The 18,191-nt window shown below is 41.0% G+C and overlaps 1 protein-coding gene and 1 long non-coding RNA gene across 12 annotated transcripts in view; one reads left to right on the top strand and one right to left on the bottom strand.

Moving 5' to 3' along the window:
• lrp1bb (low density lipoprotein receptor-related protein 1Bb) overlaps positions 1-18,191 on the bottom strand; it is a 351,513-nt gene that overhangs the window by 130,021 nt on the left and 203,301 nt on the right. For all 10 annotated transcript variants that reach the window (XM_061792342.1, XM_061792345.1, XM_061792351.1 and 7 more), the window contains 5 exons: positions 13,218-13,463; positions 9,661-9,858; positions 9,167-9,371; positions 3,783-3,947; positions 3,305-3,549 (listed from right to left, as the gene is read on the bottom strand). In XM_061792342.1, the coding sequence (XP_061648326.1) occupies positions 3,305-3,549; positions 3,783-3,947; positions 9,167-9,371; positions 9,661-9,858; positions 13,218-13,463 (1,059 nt within the window). The remainder of the gene's footprint in view (positions 1-3,304; positions 3,550-3,782; positions 3,948-9,166; positions 9,372-9,660; positions 9,859-13,217; positions 13,464-18,191) is intronic.
• The window catches only part of LOC133486744 (uncharacterized), a 49,727-nt gene that overhangs the window by 19,156 nt on the left and 12,380 nt on the right, over positions 1-18,191 (top strand). The gene's annotated exons all lie outside the window — the stretch shown is intronic.

Raw genomic sequence — 18,191 nt, 5'->3', positions numbered from 1 at the left:
CATAGTTGAGCCACTCCACTCGTAAGAAGCATGTGACCTTTCAAAAAAATGGTGTGACCTTTCAAAATAATCTTGAGAATACATACATGCACTGCCATTAATTTCAATATCAGAAAACAAGTTGCTACTGTTGCTCTGGTTTGTTGTAACAAATGCTTCCTTCTACAAAAATCTGCTTCATCAAAACACATCATTATATTATTGTTGTAACTTCATGTTGCTTGCCTGCCTATAAATAACTGTTCAATTACATTAATATACTAGACATTTAGCTGAAAGTGATCTTAATGACAAAAAAAGACATCCGAGTCATAATTATACTGTAATTCTCTCTCTGAATATTTTTGTAATTAGAAAAACACACAGTGAAAATCATGAACAACAAGCTCCACCTGAATCCATGAATATATTTTGCAATTAAAATTATGTGACGATATCCTAATTCACACAATAACATCGTACCCTCTTTGAATAAAAAAACATATCCATGCATCCATTTTCTATAGCGAATATTCTGTTAAAGGGGAACTAAACCCCTAACTACAGACTGATGAACAAAATGTTAGTAATTTCGAGTTCAAACCATCATGTCATCAACCCGTAGTTATGCTAGTTATTGCAGTATAGACAGGGAGTTCGCTAACCTGTTTTACGTGATGTTCCGCATATAGCGGAACCAATAAGCGAGAGTAGTTGTGACAATGTTGGTCGACAGCAGAGTGTGATTTTGCCCAACATGGCAGTCCCCTGAGTTAGATGAAGATTAATTCATTATTTTGTTTAGGTTTTATTTCACAAATTCAATATTAATCAGAATACCGTGTTTTTAACTAGTGCTGGCACATACAATGTATTCTAGCAAAAAAAAAAAAGAAAAAAAAAAAGAAATGGGTTTCAGTTTCCCTTTCAAGTCACTAGAGAGCTGGAGCCTATCCCAGGTGACGCTGGTCAAGAGCCGGGAACAGCCTGGACTGGTTGCCAGTCAATCACAGGACACTTTTAGACACACAAAAAGAAACATTCGTACTCACATTCATACCTACGAGCAATTTAGAGTCTCCAATGACCCTAAAGAAACATGTTTTGGAATGTGGGAGGGAAGGAAGGAAATCCAAACATGAAACCTCTGACTGTCAGGCAGGCAGACGTCAATGTGTATGCTGTAGCATGTAGTACTATTAATGACCTTGAGGTACATATAGACCGTGTTTTACGTTACTTTCTCATTAGGCTATACAAGCAGGTTTCTTTGTGGTTGTTGATGGTGGCAAAAATCTACCATTTATGATTTATGCAAATTACAGTAATAGGACTGTTGTGTGCTTTCTAATGTTCAAAATATTGTTCGCCTACACTTGTGGTGAAGCACCTATGGCTTTGTGTTTCAAAAGCCTCCAGTGAAAATACCATTCGATGTCATCTGAGAGCAGCTGCATATTGAATTTTCATACTTCGTCATATCACATCACAGCCATTCCTCTCCTTCCTCTCAACCAAACGTTAAGGGTGCAGCATGCACGCACACACGCACACACATATGCTGCATTAAAAAAAAAAAGATTTATAGAAGAAAGGATTAGGCATGCTCTTCTTGAGAAACATAGTTCCCATTTGATGACATTTATCTATGGTGAACAATAATGCTAATGGCGCTACAGGAAGGGAAGGATAATTAATTGGTGACACATTGGGGAAAGCAGAGGAAGCATTAAATAGACGTAAACCCGATTACCATTATGATAATACTCATTTATGCATGGCGCACGCTTTGCACTCAAATGGTGCTGGGTGTATTGCATTTGGAAACTTGCCAATAGTCCAAATTAATCAGAAGGTTATTTAGATTAGATTAGATTTATATGTCATCTTAAAAATGAAAACTCATTAGGACGTATTTAAAGAAACATAAAGTGAATCAATTTTAAGGTTTTTGAAGGTTTTGATGTGTATCCAAAATATTTGGCTAATATTTGGGATGCTATTGAATTTATGGGTATAATATAGGGTATTTTATGTACAGTATTTTAGGGCAAAAAAACTGAAGGCTATGGAAGTTGTGGGGCTGTCTTGGTTGACAGGTCTCAGGGATAGTGCCTCTGGATTAGCGGACTGGGGTGGTGGTCCCCCTTTTTAAGAACGGCCTTGTACCTTGGTGTACAATGTTATAAACTAAGATGAACAAAAAACACTCTTGAGCCATTTATCGCACTGATGCAGAAATTATGAGTACAGTAGAACCTCAGTTTTTGTAGTTAATCCGTTCCAGAAAATCTCACTAAAACCGAATTGGACGAAAACCAATGCAATATTTCCCATAGCAATTCATGTCAATCCAATTAATCCATTACAGACACCCACAAATATGGACAAAAAATAAATTTTATCGAGAATAACTATAGTTTTACATACAGTAAAGAGTGTAAAATATAAATGACTAATGAAGTGGATAAATCAACATGTAACATAACTTTTACCTTCATTAAATACTCTTGATGGCATATGGAAAATGGTGAGGAGGGGAGAGGGATAACCAGTTTTTGCTACGGGTTATTTATTGAATTTCGCGCATTTCTCAAATTCCTTATAAAATGGCTGGCACTTAGAACTTTCTAACATATTATGCAAAAAGGGTTCAACAAAGCAGGGAGTACGGCACAATGTGAGCTTTTGAGGCACAAACAACAGACGGCAGACCTCAGGCAAGTTGGGCAATATCTGTGAATCTAACTACCAGTCGCACTGAATAAACAAGCAAAACAAGTGCCACTGCTAAATATGTTACCATAGGGGGAAAAGAAAGTGGGTTGAAAATGTGTTATTTAACAGGTGTGCTTTTATTTTGAAGGCCTGACGTTTGACGGGATGTGCTATACCAAAATTGACCGAAAGTTTCCAAGAACACTGGGAGGCTTGCTATTGCCTTTAGTTGGGAATGTAAACATTTGCATTGTGAAATCCGCCTTGCCATTGGTTGAACCATTTTTCACACAACTTTCACATGGCATGGTGCATCAATTCCAGAAAATGAATGACCAGTCATGCATTTTTGTGTGTACGAAAATTGGGATAAAATTTCGATGAATAAATGAATTGTACTAAAACTAAGGCATACGAAAGCATTGGCATACGGAAACAGAGGTTCCACTGTGTATGGTACTGCGATGAATTTCATCACATAGATCTGCTAAATCATTTAAAATGACACATTTTCATCAGACACTGACGCTAGGCTAAATCAGATTATAACAACATGTACTGGGAATCATTCATCACTTAGCTCTACCAATAAAGCAGAACTCCTCACCTTGTGGTTGCCTACTGGAATGGAAGATCTGCAGGTCAAAAGGCTGAGCACTTGTCTTCTGGATGACGGTGACATTTTGTCCTGTCCACTTATTGGCTCTTGTCAAAGTGTTAGTCCTCCAGTCTGTCCAGTAGACATTTCCTCCGAAGAGAGACACAGCGAAAGGATGGGACAGGTATTCGTGGCCCTTGAGGATCTCGATGACGCCGCTACCATCGTAGAGTGCTGAGAAAATGGCGTCTGAGCTGTTAAAGAGAGTGCGCCAAAGCTCCATGTCAAAGTTGAAACTACTCTCCAAATGTGCGGAAGGGGGTTGATACAGGCATTTCCAAGTCTGAGCTGTCAAGTTAAAATCAATAAATAGTATACATCCTTCTTTATACAGTGCTCGCACCATGAATTCTGAGTGTAATACAACATTTGCTAAGGGACTAGCACTTTTCTTATACTGGAAAACAAGACACATATGCTTTAGTACCGTGCATCGGTCCAAATAATCCTCTTTTCCAGGTGATCCAGTGTCAGTCCATTGGGCCAGGCTCCAATTTCCATATCTTTAAACACAATGTGGCGACCATGTCCACTCATTGATGCAGCCTCAATTCGGGGGAACGTAGCATCCCAGTCAGTCCAGAAGAGAATGCTACGATTACAAAACACAAATCAACAGTCAAGTAGTTTTGAGGCATCCACAAGCAAGCAAAGCTATAAAGGTATGCTACCCTAACTCAAATATTTAGACTTTGTTAGAGTTGCTAATTTTATTGTACTGGAAAACAAACAAAAATCCAGTTGCCACTGACTGCCCTTAATAACAGATGCAGTCACTGTCCCAGAACAACAGCCATGACCTCAGTACAACCTGCGGCAGACCTTGAAACCGGAGACCATCTGTTTTATTATGACTTTTCACAGCTCAGTGAGGCCTGAAAATGAACACCATCGATGCGACCATTAACAATATCCAGAGTCCGTACTGCAACCAAGCCAACACAGATTTTACTTTGGTTCACAAAGTCAACTTGAACAAAAGACAAAATGTGACATCAACAAAACTGTGTCAAGACGAAATAGCCATGTCCAGCTCAATAGCGTTATTCACTTGATAAGGTCTCTCTGATCAATGAACCTCTACTTTGAGTGGATTCAAGCAATTAAATTAGAATTATGACTTGTGAATGGAATAGCACAGAGAGCATCCATTAATCCTTCTCTGGATGGCCATAACATTTAGCCATCCTCCCAAATATGTTAAGAGTACCATAGGGGAGAGAGCATGAGCAGATTACTCAAGTCTTAAGAGTGTTAAATTGATTTTAGGAATGTCTGGGTTTGGCTTTAATCTGAAATATTCTTGCCTGAGTATAGAGTCAGGGTTCAAGCACTGTGGTGCATTAATCAGGGATAAGCTCCCAATTTGAGGGCACCATCGTTACTGCAACATATCAATATTAAACATCTGTATGCAGAGACACAGTCCTCTTTTAACTCAACACTCTTTGTTAGATGATTCAGGTGAAGGTTGCTTGGAAAGGGCATTCAAACAACACAGACCGGACATAAAAATACAATTGGGGGAGGGGGGGGGGGGTATTTGCTGTCAAGAGGGAAAGTACAAATAAACATAAAATAATGTATTGCACGTGTACAAGTGGCTGTCTTCAGAATTAACCAATCACACTGAAACTCATGTGAAATCGCAGTCAGCACACACCTGCCACCATTAAAGTGGCTCAGGTTTACCCAGAATAAATTTCAAATGTTCAAGAAGGATTTTCCTCATTTTTTTATGTTTTGCTTTTATTGAACAGCATACCTACAGTAAGCATGGTGGAAGCAGCATCATGCTTTGAGGCTGTTTTCCCTCAGATGGAATTGGGGCCTTAGTCAAGGTGGAAGAAGAATGCAGCCCTATGGGGGGTACAAGCCAGTGCAAACTGTAGGCCGGTCCCAAGCCCGGATAAATGCAGAGGGTTGCGTCAGGAAGGCCATCCGGCTTAAAACTTTGCCAAACAAATATGAGCGTTTATCCAAAGAATTCCATACCGGATCGGTCGTGGCCCGGGTTAACAATGTCCGCCACTGGTGCCGTCAACCTGCAGGGCGCCGGTGGAAATTCAGCTACTGTGGGTCGAAGTCGAAGAAGAAGAAGAGGTGGAAAGCGGGTTCTTTGGCAGAAAGAGAAGAGGAAAGCACAGAGCCTAGAAATAAATGTGGGGACTTTGAATGTAGGGACAATGACAGGAAAATCTCGGGAGTTGGTTGACATGATGATTAGGAGAAAGGTTGATATATTGTGTGTCCTGGAGACCAGGTGGAAAGGCAGTAAGGCTAGAAGTTTAAGGGCAGGGTTTAAATTATTTGACCATGGTGTAGATAGGAAGAGAAATGGAGTTGGGGTTATTTTAAAAGAAGAGTTGGCTAAGAATGTCTTGGAGGTGAAAACAGTATCAGATCGAGTGATGAGGCTGAAACTTGAAATTGAGGGTGTTATGTATAATGTGATTAGTGGCTATGCCCCACAGGTAGGATGTGACCTCGAGGTGAAAGAGAAATTCTGGAAGGACCTAGACAAAGTAGTTCTGAGCATCGCAGACAGAGAGAGAGTGCAGATGGACATGTTGGTGAAGGAAATAGGGGTCACGAAGAAGTGATGGGTAAGTACGGCATCCAGCAAAGGAACTTGGAGGGACAGATGGTGGTAGACTTTGCAAAAAGGATGCAAATGGCTGTAGTGAACACTTTTTTCCAGAAGAGGGAGAAACATAGGGTGACCTACAAGAGCAGAGGTAGAAGCACGCAGGTGGATTACATCTTGTGCAGGGGAAGGAGGTTACCGACTGTAAGGTAGTGGAAGGGGTAGAGTGTGGCAAGACAGCATAGGATGGTGGTGTTTAAGATGACTCTGGTGGTCGGGAGGAAGATTAGGAAGACAAAGGAAGAGAAGAGAACCATGTGGTGGAAGCTGATACAGGACGAGTGATGGGCAGCTTTTCGGGAAGAGTTGAGACAGGCTCTCGGTGGATAGGAGGAGCTTCCAGAAGACTGGACCACTGCAGCCAAGGTGAGGCAGGCAGGAGAGTACTTGGTGTATCTTCTGGCAGGAAAGGAGAGAAGGAGACTTTGTGGTGGAACCTCACAGTACAGGAAATCATGCAGGGAAAAAGGTTAGCTAAGAAGAAGTGGGACACTGAGAGGACCGAGGAGAGGCGAAAGGAATACATTGACGTGACATAGGGCAAAGGCAGAGGTGGCAAAGGCCAAACAAGAGGCATATGATGACATGTATGCCAGGTTGGACACTAAAGAAGGAGAAAAGGATCTATACAGGTTGGCCAGACAGAGGGATAGAGATGGGAAGGATGTGCAGCAGGTTAGGGTGATTAAGGATAGAGATGGAAATATGTTGACTGGTGCAAGTAGTGTGCTAGATAGAAGGAAAGCATACTTCGAGGAGTTGATGAATGAGAAAATGAGAGAGAAGGGAGAGTAGAAGAGGCAAGTGTGGTGGACCAGGATGTGGCAATGATTAGTAAGGGGGAAGTTAGAAAGACATTAAAGAGGATGAAAAATGGAAAGGCAGTTGGTCCTGATGACATTCCTGTGAAGCTATGGAACCATCTCGGAGAGGTGGCTGTGGAGTTTTTGACCAGCTTGTTCAATAGAATTCTAGCACGTGAGAAGATGCCTGAGGAATGGAGGAAAAGTGTGCTGGTGCCCATTTTAAGAACAACGGTGATGTGCAGAGCTGTGACAACTATAGAGGAATAAAGTTGAAGGGCCACACAATGAAGTTATGGGAAAGAGTAGTGGAGGCTAGACTCAGGACAGAAGTGAGTATTTGCGAGCAACGGTATGGTTTCATGCCTAGAAAGAGTACCACAGATGCATTATTTGCCTTGAGGATGTTGATGGAAAAGTATAGAGAAGGTCAAAAGGAGCTACATTGTGTCTTTGTAGATCTAGAGAAAGCGGATGACAGAGTACCCAGAGTGGAACTGTGGTACTGCATGCGGAAGTCTGGAGTGGCAGAGAAGTATGTTAGAATAATACAGGACATGTACGAGGGCAGCAGAACAGCGCTGAGGTGTGCTGTAGGTGTGACAGACGAATTTAAGGTGGAGGTGGGACTGCATCAGGGATCAGCCCTGAGCCCCTTCCTGTTTGCAGTGGTGATGGATAGGCTGACAGATGAGGTTAGACTGGAATCCCCGTGGACCATGATGTTCGCAGCTACCATTGTGATCTGCAGTGAAAGCAGGGAGCAGGTGGAGGAACAGTTAGAAAGATGGAGGCATGCACTGGAAAGCAGAGGAATGAAGATTAGCCGAAGTAAGACAGAATATATGTGCATGAATGAGAGGGGTGGTGGGGGAAGAATGAGGCTACAGGGAGAAGAGATAGCAAGGGTGGATGATTTTAAATACTTGCGGTCAACCGTCCAGAGCAATGGTGAGTGTGTTCAGGAACTGAAGAAACGGGTCCAAGCAGGTTGGAACGGATGGAAGAAGGTGTCAGGTGTGTTATGTGACAGAAGAGTCTCTGGGAGGATGAAGCGCAAAGTTTATAAAACAGTGGTGAGGCCAGCCATAATGTACGGTTTAGAGACTGTGGCACTGAAGAGACAACAGGAAGCAGAGCTGGAGGTGGCGGAAATGAAGATGTTGAGGTTCGCTCTCGGGGTGACCAGGTTGGATAAAATTAGAAATGAGCTCATCAGAGGGACAGCCAAGGTTCAATGTTTTGGAGACAAAGTTAGAGAGAGCAGACTTCGATGGTTGGGACACATCCAAAGGAGAAACAGTGAGTATATTGGTAGAAGGATGATGAGGATGGAGCTGCCAGGCAAGAGACCTAGAGGAAGACCAAAGAGAAGGTTGATGGATGTCCTGAAGGAAGACATGAGGGGAGTTGATGCTCGAGAGGAGGTTGCAGGAGATAGGCTTACATGGAAAAGGATGACACGCTGTGGCGACCCCTAAAGGGACAAGCCGAAAGGAAAAGAAGAAGTCAAGGTGGAAGAAATTATAAACAATTCCAAATAGCATTCAGTGTTAGCAAAAAACCTTCAGGCTTCTGCTAGAAAGCACAAAAATGCCAGCAAAAGCCAACTTCGAAAGCTGAAATGTCCATCCATCCATCCGTTTTCTTCCGCTTATCCGAGGTTGGGTCACGGGGGCAGTAGCTTTAGCAGGGAAGCCCAGACTTTCCTCTCTCCAGCCACTTCCTCTTCCGAGGGGATCCCGATGCGTTCCCAGGCAAGCCAAGGGACATAGTCTCTCCAGCGTGTCCTGGGTCGTCCCACGGGTCTCCTCCCGGTGGGACGTGCCCGGAACGCCTCACTTGTTTGCCGACTTTGCTTTAACATGAGTTTGAATGTGATTGGTCAGTTTTGAACACAGCCTCATCCCAGTTATGAGGGTGTGCACACTTGTGCAACCATATTTTTTACGTTATCTTCACTTCCCCTATTAAAAACATGGGTAAAAAATCAATTGAGTTGTACGGATCATCTTTTTAATGATGAAAAGGTTTTTAAATGATTTTTCTTGTTCTCATTTTTCTATCTCACAAAAACCTGGCATTTCAACAGGGGTGAGTAGACTATTTATAACAACTGTATGCTTACACAAAGTCATGTTTATTGACCTGATTCACTGTTCCATGTAGACCCAAGTCAATAGGAACTGCCATTTAAGTATGTTTTTCTAAAATAGCAGCCTGTTAGTCATTAAATGTTATTGTCATGCATTAAAGAAGGCGTCAAATTGTGGAATCTAGATTGCTATTATTCTAATATTCCTATTGCCAGATGATAGCGCAGCTCGCAGTACAGTAAAAGTGAATGAAGGTGGTCCATACCCTTGCCCTGGGTCAAGAGCGATGGCCCGTGGATGCTCCATACCCCCTGCAATCAGTGTGGTGCGCATATGTCCGTTAAGTTTTGCAACCTCTATCTGGTCCAGATTACTGTCGATCCAGTAGAGTTTTCCTGTAATCCAGTCGACGGCTAGACCTTCAGGGGTGGCCAGGCCATGTTGTATGATCACCTCAATCCCAGTCACCCCTGACACAACAAAAATACAGTCATGCAACCAATTCTGTAAGCAGGCAATGCTGCAACACAGTCTCCTCACATTGCAAGGAAAATTATTAATTTAAAGAATATTGTTGTTGAAGTGTTTTTTTTTTATTATTATTATTATTGCAAAGAAACACTATCAGCTGTATAAGAGCTACATATGTGTCGAAGCCAGTGGATAAAATGGCCTGTTATCACCCACAAGAGTCCCTTTTGTCGGTACATCACTTGAGTCATTTGTGTACATAGGCGATGTGCTCATATGTTGGCCTACCGCCAGTCTCAGATAGTCTTCCCCTGTAGATCTTATCTTCCACCACATCGGTCCAGTAAAGGAGGCTGCGGTTAAAGTGGAAATCCAGCGCTATGGTATTCCTTAGCCCCGGCACAAGTAGGCTGTAGTCTCTCTTGTGAAGGTCTATTCGTCTTATCTCGTGCCGAATTGAGAAAATGATGAAAGCCTCAAAGGGATCTGAACAGGGAAAGTGACAGGAAACAAGGAGCTTGTTTATATAGAGACTGTGACACCAGGGGCTCAGTTAATTGATGGTGTGACACCAACTCTGAGTGGCAAACTCGGATCTCATTTAAATAGTAACTAATATACAACACACAGCTCCACTACTTAAACAGTTTTTATAGATAGATATATTCATTGGTAGGAAATAACAAATTACAAATACTACATTATGGTACCAAAGTAGATTTTTCAGAGATGTGTTAAATACATATACTGTAAATGTTTGAAGGTAATTTCTGAAAGCATGAGCAAATCTCTACCAGTAGTACTGAATATGAATGCGGTGGCACAGCAGTACACGGTTTTTCACCATTTCAATTTTCCAGATTTTTTTTGGGCCCCGGCATGAGTTGCCCCTTTCTCACTAGATGAGAACTTGAGCACATTAATTCGCATAAGCGGTTATGCGGTTCAATTGCGACTTGCAGTTTGCTAGCAAGCTAGATATCATTCAAATTTGGCAGTGTTGTTAACACTCTTTTCTGTGGTCTCTAAATTTATGAGACATACATTTGTCTCTTTACAGGGACTTAAGAGAATTGTTTCATGTTGTCAGCTCCAAGAATGATTAGTGCCGAATGTGTTGTGTCTTGTGCCAGCCTAAACACCACAAGCTTCAGGCGTTTCGGAATTTTATAAGCTTAATAAAAAAAAAAAAAATAATAAATGCGGGTAAGGTATATTTCTTCAGTTTTATCTGTTTTTCTACTTGAGTACATAGTATTAGTACTTTTTCCACCTTTGTATATATTTTATTGTTATTACACAGTTGTAACTTTCAGGAACACGAAATAGATGCAGCTACAGATCAGAAAACCGTCATTGAGAAATTAACGGACATACACTGAAGAGACATACATACTCAAGAGAGATACTTGACATGCCTGCCCTGTGTCTTTCACATTAATTGGTTGCGATCGGAAGTGGCAGAGTGTACTTATTTATAACATTTATATTTCAGTTTTTCTTTTTTATTAATCTGCAAAAAAAATCAACAATTCTGTTTTTTTCTGTCAATATGGGGTGCTGTGTGTACATTAATGTGGAAACATTTATTTAAATGATTTTAGCAAATGGCTGCAATATAAAATGAATACTTTCCGTACCCACGGTGTATGTATATATATATATATATATATATATATATATATATATATATTTTTTTTATGTATATATATATATATATATATATATATATATATATATATATATAGCCGGCACGCTGGCCGACTGGTTAGGTAGGTTAATTGAAGTCTCTAAATTCGTCTGTAGGTGTGAATTTGAGTGCTTGTTTGTTTATACGTGCCCTGCGATTGGCTGGTGACCAGTTAGTGGTTAGAGCGTCTGCCTCATAGTTCTGAGGACCGGGGATCAATCCCCGGCCCCGGCTGTGTGGCGTTTGCATGTTCTCCCCGTGCCTGCGTGGGTTTTCTCCGGCCACTCCGGTTTCCTCCCACATCCCAAAAACATGCATGGTAGGTTAACTGACAACTCTAAATTGGCTGTAGGTGTGAATGTGAGTGCAAATGGTTGTTTGTTTATATGTGCCCTGCGATTGACTGGCGACCAGTTCAGGGTGTACCCTGCCCCCTGCCCGATGATAGCTGGGATAGGCTCCAGCACGCCCGCGGACTACACCCCGAACTGGTCGCCAGTCAGTCGCAGGACACACACACACACACACACATATATGCTTCTGTGTGTGTCTAGGTGTGTGTGGGTGTCCTCTAAACTGTCAAGTAAATCCTGACACAAAAATGCAATTAAAATGGCGCCCTTGCTTCAATGACACACGTCGTCCTAATAAGCTTCAATGCCACCACACAAAAAAACATCTGCACATGCAGATTTTGCCAAGAAAGGCTTTTATTACTGGAATGCGCAAAGAAAAATGAGGCGAGGCTCTGCACTTGGGACATCACAAAGAATCCAATAACACCTCTCTCCAGATTAAATTGTTTTTGTTTGCATGCAAAGTATGATTTATGACGAAACGCAACAATCCTGATCACCTTCCAAAGAGAAAATGGTTGTGTTCTCTTTCGCGTTAATGTGTGATTAGAGTTGCAAATGCCATCAGTCTTGAAATGAAAATAGAGAAGTGAGTAATCAAAACAAGGTCCATTAATCTGGCTATGACAAGCCAATGGTGTATGTGTGAATAGCTGTCTTATTTTAAGTGGTTACAGAGCAGTCTCGTGAAAACTAACTTATTCAATAACAACATCGGAAGTACTCAGAAGGAACATTGACAAAGTGTCAGCGTTTGTATTAGGTTTTAAGAGAATGTCTGCAAAGGTGATGAAAGCTGCGGTTTGTGGGTGCCCACCTCTATCACTCAGCATCAATGCAGATAGAAATAGACATACACCAGTAAGCACTCACATGTCTTGGATAATTGAATGAGATTGAATAAGACCTCACAAACCACCACCTTTTCCTGTTTTTCAGAGTAGCACTGCTCTTAACAGTTCAAAAACTGAGAAAAGAAAAAAAAACTTTCCAGTTATTTATACATTTGTTTTAATAAATATGCAAATGTATCACAGTACAAACAAACAAAGCATGAGCTACACTGCCATTCAAAAGTTGAGAAACTTTCTCATGCCATACCGCATGATTTGAGTTCAATGGCAGGACTTTTTTTTTTCTTTTTTTTTTTACATGGTGTTCCTCATTCTCTGTTTATGTCAGGTGTGTAAACTTGTCCAACTTCCAACGTGTTGGCATTTTTCTCTCATAAATGACGTGACCAGCCGCGATTCACCCCCTAATCTTTATCTTCACGTTCCACAGTATAATATCTCTGACTTGGAACGTGTGGCTTTCAAAGGTGGGGTCTGGCCTGGTGAAAGATCTGGAAGTGTCAAAATGAAAGTGCAGTTGTTCATGCCACATTTACAATGTGTTTAAAAAGTGTTTCTGAGTAACTTAAAATCTGTTTAAAGCATGTGGTAGGTGTAAAATGCTTTTTAAAAAAAAGTTTTCATATGTTCTCTCTATATTGTGGATTTTCACCAATTCCAGCTAGATCTGGAACATATCCCCTGCGATATATGTGGGTTCACTTTTAAATACTTTTGTTGAGCCATTGCATAAAACTATCAAAAATATTCCATAGCCAAGGCTTAATGCTACTCAACAAAAGTTACTGTTGTCTTTTTTTTTTTTGTCTGACAATATATCTTCATGTTTATTAATAGGCACCATTATATTACAACAGCAATGATTCCAAGTTGTAAAGAAGCTAGTGAGTCAAAGGATCAAATGCAACCGCAGCACGGCCCAGCATCCCTGGGGTGACGCGTTACCTGTGCTGTGGCAGCTGTCTCCGTCGGGGTCAAGCCTCCATCCAGGATAACACGAGCACTTCACTGTGGTCTTGTACTGCTCACACACTTGGCTGCACTTCAGGTGACGGTTGCAGTAGTCCACTACCTCGCATGTTTTGTTGCTGGTGTCCAGATGAAGTCCAGGGGGACAGGAACACACAACCCCTTTCCCCGGTGCCACGGTGCACATGTGGCTGCAGCCCCCTCGGGCCACTAGACACATGTCTGGGGTAAACAAATGGCAACATGTCTCACAATCAGGACACTGGTAGAGGAGACACATTTTAAATGTCCAGCCATCCATTTTTGCTTAAACTCATTAGGATCGTTGGTGAGATGGAGCCTAGCACTGCTAACTTTTGGGCATCGCAGAATTTTGAAGGCACATTTTAAAAATTTGTCTAATTTATAACCTCCATCCACTCTTACATTTCTATACTGCTTATCCTGTTAAGGGTGATAGAACTGGAGCCTATCCCAGCCCAAATCAGTCGCAGGGTGATTGCGAGACCTTAGGTCATCATGCTGCTCTAATTTGTGATCAGACTCAGATAATTCAATATTTACATAGCTAGTAATGTTGTGATAGATCGATAGATAGATAGATAGATGGTTGGATGGATGGATGGACAGGGTTATAAACTTATAAGCAGAAAGGCACTTTGAACTATATGCCTTTGTTATGCAGTGTTAATGTATTTGATGAATATTGCATTAACTTTTTTGTTTTATATTTTTTCTTCCTGAGTTCTTTTCTGCTGCTTGTAATAACTAGGAGGTTTTGAGCATTACAATATCGGAGCTTGACTTTTGACAACTCTGCTGCTCATACACCATCTTGCAATAGGCAAACATATACAATACTGTACCTACACACACAGCAACAACGTAATGGAAAAAAATACTACACAGCTACTCTTACACAGCTACCTCTACACTCCAACTATTCTTCTCTCCCTCGCACTCACTGACTCGCCAACTAACTTGAAGCTCACTACAAACGCTGACAACACCCGCAAAGCGGCATGAGGTCTCGAGTGTTTTTATGAGGAAATGATACATTGATTGAACCAATGACGTCATCCACATAAACTGAGGCGTCGTTTGTAATCGGTCACGTGGTTTTCTTGGAAACGACACGTTTCGAATCCGGGCTTCATTTGGCACACCTACTTTTCCTCGAGACACGCTCTGAAGCCTTCCTTCATTTGGCCCATCAACTACTGGTTACGTGTCCTATCTTTTTTTAATCAACGGCATCCCAATAAATGAGTGATTGTTTAGCGTATTGAATTGGTGACCTGATTTTGTGGTGGTGTTGTGTTGATGTTGGTGTGCAGCAATATAAGGTATAACCTAAAAGCAACTTGAATGATGTAGTGTTTGGTAACTCAAGCAAGATGGCTTTTTTCCCCCTGAAAACTAGTGATTTTGGAGATGTGAAGATTCTGCCCGACAGCAATGATATGTATAACATTGCTGTTCAATGTGAAATTGTCAAAAGAACATTAAATACTGTTTGCCTAGTATGGAGCCATGAAAAATGCCACATAACATATTAGACTTAAATGCTGGTTTCTAGTCCAACAAATCTACACATAAAAATAAAAAAAAGGAATGTAGTCTACACTTTTCACTTAAGTGCTAGGCCTCCCTTTGATAAAGAATAGTTCACACTATCAGTAGTCGGGAAATTGAGTAGTCTCTGGACACAATAGCTCATGGTGGGTGTGAGACTTGGTGATCTGGTGCAAATCAAAAAGAGACCCTGAAGGTCTCCCTGAGCAGAACCTAATTGACTTTGAGGGAAAAGGTTCTTTTCTCAGCTAAGATAATGCGAGCACTCGAGGGTCCTAAAGGGCACCCCTGAGGCTTGGCTACTGGCGCTCCAGAAAATGAAACTCAGTGTTTTACGCTGGTCATTTTGGGAGATTAGAGGGCTAGTGCTCGCCACATGAGATCTCATTCTACCCTCATGTGGCACTTGGACAAACACTTGCCTTCGTGATCATTAACCCACAGTATTTTCACAGTTTGTCTGTCCTTTTGGTCAGTGATCCAACACCCGCGGTGGCAGTACAAGCTCAAACACGGACTGATTGAAATTGAAGGAAAACAATATGTGGTGCCATACAAACAATACTGTTGAACAGACAGTCACACATTATTTTTTTAACAACCCATATTTAATTCTATTACATGTTTGATTTAGTGATTATAGTGATAATGGAAGCATGATAACCAAGTGGTTAGAACGTCTGCTTCACAATTCTGAGGTTTGGCCTTTGATCCTCTGGCTTTCTGTGTGAGTTTGCATGTTCTCCTTGTATTTTTTTTCCGGATACTGTGGCTTCCTTCCACGTTCATTGTAGCTGCATTGAAGACTCAAAATTGTCCATAGGTGTGAACGGGAGGGTGAATAATTGGTTGTCTGTATGTGTCTTGCAATTGACAGGTGACCAGTCCAGGATGCACCCTGCCTTCCGCACAGTCAGTTGCATTTATTTATTGGTTTATCCGTCATTTGTCCAGGTAAGGCAATTGAGAACAGATTCTCATTTGCAATGCCGACCTGGCTGCAGAAAGCAGAGTAAAACAAAGCAAAATAAAAACAAATACACATACTGTATATTCAGTATACAACAAACTGCACAATATGATATAGTTACATAATACATTACATTCCACCATAGGAAATAAAAGGTTCATAACCAGCCGGCTAAGAACAGCTGCAGCGATCGTGCAGTATCCCTCATTAATATTTTAAACAAGGATATTGGAATTGGAATTTTTTATTTGTTGCAGAGGGTTTCAGTCATTTGGGGCAGAAAATTTAAAAGAAGATCGACCAAAAATATTGTGGACTTTGGGAACCAAGTGATTAATAAAACTGCTGTAACAGAGAGTGCAATTGTGGTATGCATGGTGAGTTTGGAGAAACGATAGGGTGTGGTCTTGCCAGTGAGTGTTTTAAAATTATTACTACTACTAACGATGATGATGATGATAATAATAATAATAATAATAATAATAATAACAATAGATGTATAGGCTCCAGCTCAACTGTGACACTATTGAGGATAAGGAGTATGGAAAAGAGATGGATGGATTTGAATGATAATGCCCATCTATGTAAGAATTTATCATAGCATTATTGTGATGTCTCCGAGACAGCATCATTAACAGCCGAATGGATGGTGGACAAAATAGCAGCCGGGGAGCGCACAAGAGTGATTGAATGCTTGTCTGTCTCTATGTCAGGACGACAATTTAAAAGCAATCTGTCCGGGGTTCATGCCGCCTCTCGCCGAGTATCATCTGTGACAGGTTCCAGCTCATTGTAACCATGCACAAGAAAAGCCAGTAAATCGATGGGTGTGCAGAAAGCAGCATATTTTTATAATTCAGTGTTGAGAATGCATACAATTCGTGGAAAACATCAACATAATACACAGTTTGGACTGGGTAAATGTGACTGTTTCAATTGTGATTCATCAATCCATCAACCCACCTCTATGTCCTCATTAGTTTATCCCTGCTTACTTTGGACAAGAGCATGCTGCCCTAATTTGTGATCAGACTCGGATAATTGAATATTTAGATAGATAGATAGATAGATAGATAGATAGATAGATAGATAGATAGATAGATAGATAGATAGATAGATAGACAGACAGACAGACAGACAGACAGACAGACAGACAGACAGACAGACAGACAGACATAGTATAGGCTATATCTAATGGTAGGTAGATAAGTTTGAATTGTATGCCTTTGTTCTGCAGTGTAAATTTGATGAATATTTCTTTCATTTTACATTATTTTTGTTTCTGCGTTCTTTTATGCTTCTTGTCAAAACTAAAAATCAAAGTTTTGAGTATTGAATCTAACATCGGCGCTTATCTTTTGACAACTTTGCTGCCATTTCACTTAGATTGATTTATATCTGAGTACCAAACAGACAACCCCCAGTAAGATTTAAAGTGTTTAGTTAAGCAAAAAGAACCAAAAGGAACTGCAGCAAAGGTCCAAATGTTGACAATTTGGAATGGATTCAAGCACTGATCTCTTCGCAGCTGAAGTATCACAAAGTTCAAAAACTCAAAACTTAAAAGGTCAGGTTCACACCCACCTCAAACTGGCCAGATGCACTCAGCATGCAGTCTGATTTTGTCAGACCGTAACCAATGCGAACACACTTTGAAAAGCCAAACTTTAGAAATTCCTCTCCTCGCCTCCTTATTTATTCTTTCTTCATCTCATTGATGCGGCTATTCAACAACAACAAAATCAAGAGGAGATTAACTGGTTGTAGCCTTTTGCTGCGGCTGTGCCCTTATTGCATATCGGCTTGGCATCAGCACTTTCCGTGTTGGCAAAATATTACAGAGGTGACAATAACATTGAACAACATCAATTTCAATTAATATCATTTTCTTTAGTGCTTGTCCTCATTAGGACGGTGGGTAGGCTGGAGCCTACCACACCTAATTTTGCACAAAAGGCTAGGTACACCCTGGAATGGTTGCCAGCCAATCGCAGAGCACATATAGACAACCATTCACACTCACAATCACACCTATGGAGAATTTTGGAAGTGGGCAAAGGAATAGTTTCTTCAATTGTAGAGGAAAGTTCTGCTGCAAAGATTTAGTTTTTTAGTTTTTCCACCTAATTTTGTATTTTGAGGTCATCTGTGGGCCGCAGTCGATAGAATTGGGCAGCTCAAAACAAAACTTGTGACAACAGCATAGGACTTTTTCTTCATATGGTAAAACAGACCTTGGTTGCCCTTCACTGAGCTGTCTCTTCTCAATATTTTGATTTTGAAATGCCAAGTTCAAGTTGTACCACTCATTGGGTTACAAAGACATACCACAATAGAGAAGGCAATTGAAGCGGAAAGTAAATACATGTGATGGAGTGACTTTACTTATGTTTAGTGGTATTTGT

Source organism: Phyllopteryx taeniolatus, chromosome 12 (genome assembly GCF_024500385.1).
Source record: "Phyllopteryx taeniolatus isolate TA_2022b chromosome 12, UOR_Ptae_1.2, whole genome shotgun sequence".
In the NCBI taxonomy this organism is placed as follows: domain Eukaryota; kingdom Metazoa; phylum Chordata; class Actinopteri; order Syngnathiformes; family Syngnathidae; genus Phyllopteryx; species Phyllopteryx taeniolatus.
This window is presented reverse-complemented; position numbering and strand designations above follow the sequence as displayed.